At 45.6% G+C, this 10,433-nt stretch overlaps 1 protein-coding gene across 1 annotated transcript in view; it reads left to right on the forward strand.

Annotated features, from left to right (window-relative positions):
- The window catches only part of ANO2 (anoctamin 2), a 403,174-nt gene that overhangs the window by 56,209 nt on the left and 336,532 nt on the right, over window positions 1-10,433 (forward strand). Inside the window, exon 7 of the mRNA XM_019515999.1 lies at window positions 7,544-7,642. Coding sequence (XP_019371544.1) covers window positions 7,544-7,642 — 99 coding nt within the window. The remainder of the gene's footprint in view (window positions 1-7,543; window positions 7,643-10,433) is intronic.

Genomic DNA, 10,433 nt, shown 5'->3' on the forward strand with positions numbered 1-10,433 from the left:
ATCACAGTCCTCTTAAGAAAGAAGAAAGAGGCTTATAAATAATGAAAGCTCGGGGCGGGCCCCAAGAAGGATTATTCCATGATGGCCCCGATTTGCAGGGAACAGATAATTTAGATTAGCAACAGGGACCAAGGACAACAAGAAGTTCTTCTTTAGGTACATAGGGAACAGGAGGAAAAAAAATGGAAGTGTGAGGTCATTGCTCAACAACTCAGGGGAGCTGGTTACCTGTACTGAGGAGAAAGCTGAATGACTACTTCGCCTCGGTCTTTCAAGGGGAAAACCATGCCAGGTAGAGTAGAGGATGAGCATAATCACCTTCCTACTATTGCTGTAGAATTGGTATATGACCTATTAAAAAATTAGAAATATACAAGTCAGTGGAACCGGATGATCTTCATCTGAGATTCCTGAAGGAGCTGGCTGAACTCATTGCGAAACCCCTAGCAAAACTCTTCCATAACTCACAGCACTCTGGAGAAGTCCCTGAGGACTGGAAGAGGGCCAATGTTGTGCCCATCCATTAGAAGGGAGGACCTGGGTAACTATAGGCCAATCAGCCTAACTTCCATCCTAGGGAAAATCCTAGAATAGTTCATAAGTTCATCAAGCGGTCTATCTGTGATAAGCTTGCAGAAAGTAAGATTCTGAATGACAGCCAGCATGGCTTCATTGCGGACAGGTCTTGCCTTACCAATCTCATCTCCTTCTATGACCAGGTAACTCGCCGCCTGAACACGAGAGAGCAGGTTGACATTGTATACCTAGACTTCCAAAAGGTCTTTGATCTAGTCTGCCACAATGTCCTCATGAGAAAATTGGAGGATTGTGGGCTTAACCCTGAGACAGTCAGGTGGGTGAGAAACTGGCTGCAGGATAGGACCCAGAGAGTTGTAGTGGATGGATCTGTGTCAGGCTGGCAAGAAGTGGGCAGCAGTGTCCTGCAGTGGTTGGTGCTCGGCCTAGTACTTTTCAACATCTTTATTAATGATTTGGATGTGGGGGTGAAGAGCTCACTGGCCAAGTTTGTGGATGACACCAAGTTATTGGGGAGCATGGTCATGCTTGAAGATAGGCTACAGATATAGGTGGACCTAGACAGCATAGCAAGTTGGGTGGATTGGAACCTGATAAAGTTCAATGTCTAGAAATGTAAAGTGCTCCACCTTGGGATGAGCAACCCCCTACACAGCTACAGGCGTGGCGGTACCAAAGTGACTAGCACCACGAATGAAAGGGACCTGGGGGTAATAATAAAGCACAGTATTAATATGAGCCGGCAGTGCGATGCTGTAGCCAGTAGGGCAAATAATATTCTGGCTTGAACCAATCGATGCATATTCAGCAAAGCCAAGGAGGTAATTCTGCTCTACTCAGCACTGGTGAGACTGCAGCTGGAGTACTGCATCCAGTTCTGGGCACCACACTTTAACAAGGACATGGACAAGCTTCAGAGAGTCCAAAGAAGAGCCACCCATATGACCAGAGTCTTAAAAGGCAAGCTGTATGAGGAAAGGCTGAGGGATCTGGGACTCTTCAGCCTGAGGAAAAGAAGGCTGAGAGGGGACCTGGTAGCAGCTTACTGCTACATTAGGGGAGTATACATGAAGGGCTCGGTGAGCAACTGTTTACCAGGGTACCTGAGGGGAAAACTAGGAGTACAGGTGACAAACTCCTGGAAGATCAATTCAGACTCAATGTTAGGAAAAACTTCTTCACAGTCAGGGTGTCCAGACTGGAATAAGCTCCCTTCAGAGGTGGTGCAATCACCTACCCTGGAAATCTTCAAGAGGAGACTAGACAGTCATCTTGCTGGGGTCACCTGACCCCCAGTTATCTTTCCTGCTTGGTGCAGGGGCCCGGACCTGATGATCTTCCGAGGTCCCTTCTGGTCTTACAATCTATGAGTCTATGAAAGTTAGGGTTTGAAGGGACCTCAGGCATTATCTAGTCCAAACCTCTGCTCAAAGCAGGACCATCCCCAACTTGATCATCCCAGCCAAAGCTTTGTCTAGAAGGGTTTTGAAAACCTCCGAGGATGGAGTTTCCACCACCTCTCGGGGTAACCTGTTCCAGTGTTTTACTATCCTCCTAGTGAGAAAATTCTTCCTAATATCTAACCTAAACTTTTCTTGCTGCAACTTGAGACCGTTGCTCCTTGTTCTGCCATCTGCCACAGCTGAGACCAGTCTAACTCCAACCTCTTTGGAACTCCTAGAAATTGAGACTTAAGATTCCTTGTTCATACCCAGACTTGAATTGCCAGCCATTTTTATTCCCAGCTCATGACTCAGGCCCTTCAGCAACAGAAGAGGCAAGCCTGTGCTGCTTTGTACAGACCCAGGGCTCAAGGTTTCATTTGGCCCAGTTGGTGGTGTTTGTCAGGTGAGAGTTTATGCCTATTCAGTAAAAGAGAAAGGATTTCCTCTTGCAGCTGTACCATCTACAGGACTGAAGAGGAAGTGAAGAAATGTTGTAACGAGCCACCTGCCCCCTTGGTACTTGTTAAATGCTCTGGACAGAGTTTTAGAAAGAACATGCATGGACTTAACTCAGCTCTCATCAACATCATTGGGAATTTTGTCTCTGACTTTAAGCAGGAGCAGAATGAGAACAATATATTTTCAAAAAACATTCCTGTATTTGTGGGTGGTGTTGGTTTTAAAATTTAAAGGGGTATGGAGCAGTTGCCATAACAGGAGAGACTACTAGGCCTCTAGTTAGGAAAGGAGAAGGCTGAAGGTGTATATGATCAAGGTCTATAAAATCATGAAGGGTGTGGAAAAAGTAAACAGGGAACTGTTGTTCACCAAGTCCCCAAATACTAGAACTAGGGGACACTGAAGTTAGCAGGAGACAGGTTAAAAATAACAAGATAAAGTACTTTTTTATACAAGATATAGTTAACTTGTATTACTCATTGCCCCAAGAGGTGGTGGAGATGCATAGCATAGCCAGGTTCAAAAAGGGATTAGAGAAATTCATAGATGATACAGCTATTAATAGCTGTTCATCACAATGGTTGGAGATGTTTCCTCTGGCATCTCTAAACCAATAAAGGTGGATACCAGGGAGGCTAATGAAAGAGGATAGATCACTCTAGGTATGATTCAGTGTTTTCCTTTTAAATCACCCACTCTTATTACTGATGGAGGCAGGATGTTGGGTTAGATCAGGGGTGGGCAATTATTTGAGCCTTGGGGCCATATAGGGAGTTTTGATGAGTTGTGCTGGGCTGGGACAGCACCCCCTGCCACAACAACTCACCAAAACTCCCTATGTGGAATGGGGCCACAGGTAGGCAGGGAGCAGTGTTTGGGAGTGAGATGGTTTGGTGAGACCCAGATCATGGGGTGAGGTTGCAGGGCAGTGACAGTGCAGGGCCGGGGTTTGGGCTCAGAACAGAACTGCAGTCTGCTCCCTGCACACACCTGCATTGTGTGTGTGGGGTGTGTGAGAGGGTATGGAAAGGTGTCAGGGCATGTATATATATATGTGTGTGTGTGTGTGTGTGTGTGTGTGTGTGTAGTGGGGCTGCCTAGGCGCTACGTTCTCAGAGCTGGCTAGGGGTGAGGGGAGAGAAGAAGGGGCAGGGGGCCTGTGCAATAGAGCTCTCCTGGGTGGTGTGGTCCATGGCTGCCCACACATAGAGTCAAGTTCCCTGCCCGCCCTGGCAGCCCTCATTACACTCCAGCCTGCACCCACTGGCCCTCATCTAGGCCAGTGTGCACAGCTTCTGGTGGAGCTGCAGCCACCTGGGTGGTGCTTGGCTCCCCTCACCTCCAGTGGCAGCTCCTCCTGCTGCGCTTCTTTGGATAGGGAGGAAGTTTCAGCTGGGCGGCTCCTACCCCAGTGCACAAGGCTCCAGCTCCAGGTCCCGGCTGCCTTCCACCCATTCCACCTGTCCAGAGTACCATGAGGGCAGCCACCGGTTGGAACCTATCAATTGGTAGGTGCCCCCCATGGGCTGGATCCAATCAGTTTAGAGGGCTGGATCCAGCTGCAGGCTGTATTTTGCCCACCTCAGGCTAGATGGACCATTTGTTTGGCCCAGTATAGACCTCCTTATGTTCTTATGTTCTTATTCTGAGGTGCCTTCCCAACTTTTCCTATCACCTCACGACTGCAGAAGTTATTGCAGTAGTGCTGTATCATTACTGAAACATACTGTAAACACACTGGGTACGTCTACATGAGATGTTTACTGCAGTTGCCTTATTAGCTCTGCCTGTAATAAAGTCTCAGTATCTACAGGCCACAGTAAACTCATAGTGGCTGCTGTAGGTTAGTATTTGGCAACACAAGTACTATCTTGAGGCGGTATTATTTACTCCACTGCGATGCATGTATAGACACTGCTGGAGCTGGCTGGGACATGAGGGTGCTACAACCCAGGGGCTGCCTGCTGGCTAGCCCCGCACGGAAGAACCCTCGTGCCCCAGCCAGCCCCTCTGCAGCACGCTGAGCCAAGTCAGAGCAGTCCAGACTGGCAGGCTGACTCTCTGGCCTTACCGCCAGCTGGGACTGCTTTGACTCTGCTCAATGTGCTACGGTCCTGGGTGCACATGTAAACACACTGCCTGGAAGCAATAAACTCTGGGGCAAACTGAGTCTGAGTTTATTTAGTCAAATTAATAGCATATATAGATGTGCACACTGTGTGCATGATTCACAATAGTATAAAATAAAGAAATGCTGAAGTACTGTTATGCTGAAGAAATATATAAGAGCACGTCTTCCTTGCATTTGCATCCCTACAATAATAGTGTAGCAGTTTCACTGTAGTAGTAATATTGTAGTAATAGATTATTGTAGTAACTCACTGCCTTTTCTGGACATCCAGTATAGCAAAGTTCAGCATTCTGAATATAAGGATGTACAGATGTAGTTACATCTCCTTGCCATTTCCTAATATGTCCCCAGACATCTTTAACTGTGCCCTCTTTGAGTGGTACTTCAATACACACATTACCACATTGTTTTTGCAATGTAATGAACAGAAGATACCTACACTTGCTCGACAGGCACATTCTTAGCTTACTTCACAGAAGAAACACTACATACAAATTGTTAAATATTTCAAGACAATGAACATGATCCCATCTGGCACTGCACTTGCACTACATCATCAGATCTACTGATCACCTCTCACTGCTCATAATCATTGTGGCAAGAATACTCTTTTGCCCCATTATTGACACAGCCTAAGCAATTTAGTTCTCAGATGAAGTGTGTTGGATCTCTTGAGGAACACATGCACCTCTTTTCTTTGATCCCATGAATAGGGGTCAGACAGAAAGAATGGCTTCTCCCTGAAAGGTGCCATCTTCCCAGATGGCCTCATCTAGAAATCACAGCTGTGCCAAGCTGCACTAACTAATCCTTTCACATTTCAGCATAGCTACACCAAACACAGAGAGTGCAGCTGAAGCACTTACAGCTAATTTCCAGTGGCAGCTCCAGGGAAGAAGAGTTCAGGGTCACACTCACGTAACCCTAAGTCTGCATTTCTTTTGTGTCAGTTTTTCTGAACTTGACTTTCTGGAAAGGCCCAGATACCACCAGGCAACATTAACTTTGTATTAATAATATGTTTGTATCACTGAATTTCTCATACATTTTTAATAAGTTGTGTTTCTGCAGGAACTGATTATTTTGCCTGTCATACTGTTTTGTGGTTGAGATACCTTCTATGGCTGGGTACTGCTAAAGGATACTGTGTAGTTCCTGTCTTGGTGCATTGGGGCTAGGGTTGTGCATTGAAAGCTTTGGTCCATATACAGAGCTGACAGAACTATACAGGCAGCCATGTAAGGAAGCAGATTATAGGGGGCAGCAAAAATGGCACTCTGGGCAGGCAGACAGCACATGTGCAATTGGCCATTTGCTCAATATAGCAAAAATCCTTGTGCCAGCCTTGTTCATACGCCAACCTCTTCCAAATGATTGTGACTTTAAGCATGTGAGACAAGTCAGGTGTGTCTATTTCCTTGTCCATCTCTTTTCACAAAATCCTGATATAGTTCTGATCACTATTTTCAGCTTACCCTCTCCTTCCCATCCTGTTCAAGTCAGCATGCTGTAGCTCTCTGCATCTGCATACATATATGACGGGCAGCAGCTTGCTGGAAGGTTGCTTAGTTCCTTGATTAAGTAGCATAAGCTCCGTTACCACCAGGCCACATTATGCCCCTTACTTAAGGTGGTTCCTTGCCCCTGCTTCAGTCAGGCCTCCTAGCCATGTCCTAGGCCTACTCCATTGTTCCTCTCAATCATTCTGGACCCCTTTCCTCCACGCTGGCCAGACACATCCCCAATCCCTGTTGGAATGACCTGTGCCTTAACCTTGTATTTCCTGGTTTTCAGAGGTTTACATTCTCTTGCCTTCAGCCCTTAAAGTCTTATACTCCTGTGGGTCCTGGCTCACACTAAGGGGAGGGAAGGAAGCTTAAGACTCCCAGAGATGGGTAAAGTTTCCTCAGCTATTAGCATCCGTTTGGGGGTGGGGGGTAAGCAGAGGGGCTCAAACTGCCCCTGGAGGGAGAGGATCCCCTCTAGGTTTTGACGTGTATATTGGAGGGGAGAATGGGGGACTGGCCAGGGTCCCCAACTTTACTCCCACTTTACTGACTCTGTACTCCGTATTCCCAGTGGTTCCCAGCCATTCTTACTGCCTCCCTTCCCCTTTCACCCATCTGCTTGTCCCCTGTTCATAGTTCTGCCCATTGCCACTGTCCCAGATGCTTTTCTGTTTCCCCTAGTAGCCACTATTTGCACACATTTATTTTACTTTCAAGAATTGCTTAATTACTTCCTAATTTTTCTGTTTTAGACATCTTACATTTCTTTGTTCTCTCTCTCCCCCCCAAAAAGAAAATTAACAGAAGAGTATATCAACATGCCTACATTTAATTTTCAGATTCCTACCCAAGGTGTGTTGTGTATTTACAGATTTTAATGATTAGAACATGTACCTTGAGCAACCTGTGCCATGTGAAAACTGACCAGCTAATGGCCTTCTTGCATAATCTGTCAGCATAGGCTCACCATAAACCATTTGGCACATACCTATAGAGATTAACTCTTTATGGAATACTGTGTTCAGTCATGTTTTCTCAAATGCTACCGGTTGCCACATACTAGCTGGGGCAAAGGTGGCGTGACGGACACTTGGGGACCCAATTCCCATGTATGCACAAAAGCAGACTGGTAGAATCAGTCAAACTTAAATGCAGTTATGATGAAGGCTGTACCTCACAAATACCTGGTTCAGATAAATCTAAATTTGGAGCTCTAAACTGTATCCTTCACCTTTGAGAGCTCCCTTCACCTACCCTCCACCACCTCTCCCATCAAATTTTAAGGCAATCCAGCTAAACATGGGAATTTTAGAAGAATCAACCCCCATTGCAACAAACAAAAAGATGCTCAGCTATAATTAGCTGCTCCTGGTCTGTGAGTTACAATGTGTTTTAATATTACAAAACCTTGTAGTTGAACTTTCCATTTTGAAATACATTATTTTTTCTCTCTTCTGTTTCAGAATAAGAGCCAAGGATTGACCTTTGTCCGGATACATGCTCCTTGGCATGTGCTTAGTCGAGAAGCAGAACTTCTTAAAATTAAAATGCCCACTAAAAAGGTAAGCACCTTGCCTCTTCTGTGTGCTAGCTGTGTTACATGGAGGTAAGCATTATGGGCCTGACTTCTCTTTCACTTCTGAAGCTTCTCCACAACACTCACATCAAGGTCCTGAGGCTTCTCCACAACCAAATGACTGCGCCTGTGGATCAGAGACAGATCCATTTGTCATCTTAACAGTAACCAGAGTCAAGCAAGGGTGCATCATTGCCCCAACTCTGTTTTTCATTTTTTTGACAGTCATCTTGGTTCTTATTAAGGACCACCTTCGTTGTGGAATTGACATTGAATGCCAGACAGATGGATGGCTCTTACATCTGGGATGTTTTCGCTCAAAGACCAAAGTATTTAAGACAACCAGCCTTGACCTTGAATTCACTCACAATTGCGCCATCTTTGTGCATGCTGAGGAAAACCTCCAGATGGTGCTGGATCTCTTTGGAGAAGCCTACCAAACTTTAGTCTTCTTGATGTTGAGAGAAAGGCCCAAAGTGCTCAATTGCCCTGGGCCATGAGTGTAACTCTCCCTGCCCTCCAATTACCTTTGAGAGAGAGACCCTAGAGGGGTCTTTCCCCCTTCCTGCCACCTCAGAGAGTGAACATTGATGAAGTAATTCAGCCTAGGATCTGGTACTCAAGTGCCTCTTTTGGGAAACTGCTTTGATGTGACTTTACAGTCCCTGGAGTTTCTACAATACAATCATCATCATCTTCCCCATTCTCCTCTATGAATGTGAAATGTAAGTGACCTATTGTTGTCATCTTAAGATCCTGGAGAAGTATCAACAGTGATGACTCTCCACATCAGATGAGAAGATCATTACAAATACCAGCATCCTTGCTGAATCCAGTGTTACCAGCATTGAGTCAGTGATCCTCAAGCACCAACTTTACTGGACTGGACTTTGTGTGCAGATGCCTGACTCTCAACTCACAAAACAAATGCTCTGCTCCCAGTTTAGTAATGGCCTGAGATGTCACGGTGGTCAGAGGAAATGCTACAAGGACACTTTGAAGGCATATCTTAAGAAACAAGATGCCAACATCTGCAGCTGGGAGGAGCTGGCTGTCAGCCAACTCCAATGGTTCTGCAACCTCAACCAAACAGCAGCCTATTTCAAAGTAAAACATCTTGTATTTGAAGTAGAGAAGAGAAAGCAGAAGAAGGAAAGAAAGAGGAATCCAAGCCTGTAGCCTACTCTCCCCTGTGGACAGATCTGCAACTTCTGTGGATGGGCCTGTGGGTCAAGGATTAGACTCTGAAGTCACCTCAAGACCCATCAGTGAGCCATGGCAGAGAAAATCTTCAAATCAATGGTTTGCCAATGATAACCATGGTGTATAACCAGTATGAGTGAGAGATTACACTTTTTGTTTAACTTTATTAAATATTTTAATATGATTTCATAGTTATGGTTGGATTTTAAATTGAGATTTTTCATTGACTTCTGATGGAAATGGGCTACTAATCACTTGGGTGTCTTTGAAAATCCCATCTTAAGCTGTTAAGTAATCTCTTTTTTTAACTCTCTGGTCAAGGTGTTTCACAAGAAGCTCAGTTAAGCCCCAGAACCATTGCTGTTCATTTATAGTTGTTAAGTATTGGTACTGTACTAGTATTGAAAAATTCGTATTGGGGCCCTATTATGCTGGATAACTGTGCAAAGATAGAGAAGAGTTCAGTGCTTGCAGAGAAAGTCTGAATATTCCTGAGACTACATTTTCAAAGGGAGACCTCTCAAGTTGCTGGTGTATACCTTGTGAGATTTGTAAAAACGCCTCTGTGTTTGACTCCCATTGACATCAGTTGGGCTTCACCCATACCTAAACTCAGTGGCTGCATGAAGGCGAGCATGGATGTGCAGCATGTGGCACTGCAGACTCATCTGCGGTGCCACATACTGTGCATGCAGGCATTCCCTGGGGTTTTCTTGACCCTGGGAGCATGTGGTGCCCAAAACTGGAGCCTGGTCAACTGGACCCACACTCTGGCTGCCAGCCAGGCTCCCTGATGCAGAAGCACTGTGGCTGCAGCTTCCCAAGGCCTCCAGGATGGCAGACAAGGCTGCTGGGGCCAGTATAGGCCCCAGCCTCCCTTACCCCACCCAGGGTAACTTGCATGGCACAGGCATTCACCAGGGAAAAGTAGCAGTGGCACAAGGTGTACTGCTGCTACTTGTCCTTGGGGAAACGCGTGTTCCTGCTTGTGGTGATGCACCCAATAAGTTTAACCTTAGGTGGCTAGAACACTCCTTCGGGGTCAAGATAAAACAACTTCACCTCAGTGCCTTGACTGAAAAATGTGTCTTTATTTTTTAGTCTAGATGAGGCCAAGCAAATGGCGTGTGGGGGATGCAGGCTAATGCACAAGAAAATGTGAGCCTGGCAAATAATTGGCAGCTGCATGTATTTTTTTTTCTTTAATGTGGTGCCAGAAGTAGGGAATAGGATGAGAGGGTGAAGAGGAACAGTCACTCTCTAGCCATGGTCAGCAGGCTAGGGTTTTTAGGGCTGATAACAGAGGTGAGTTTTAGGAATATTTGAAGAAAGATAAAATAGTTGCTATGATGGAATTTTATGAGTTTTTTCAGGCTTGGGGTGCAACGTGGGGAAGTCCCTGGCTGTGCATAAAAGAAGAAGATTGTGAACAGTAAAGACAGGGAAGACTGACAAAAATATTGCTTTCAGTGACCTTGAGTGACTTCAGATTGGCTTTAATGGGTTTGAAACTTTGACACGCTGTCTTCTTTTCCGCTTTGGTATCTGAGAAAATTCAGGGCCTTCTCCCCACC

This window comes from Gavialis gangeticus, unplaced genomic scaffold (assembly GCF_001723915.1).
Source record: "Gavialis gangeticus isolate Ggan-Ray unplaced genomic scaffold, GavGan_comp1, whole genome shotgun sequence".
NCBI lineage: Eukaryota > Metazoa > Chordata > Crocodylia > Gavialidae > Gavialis > Gavialis gangeticus.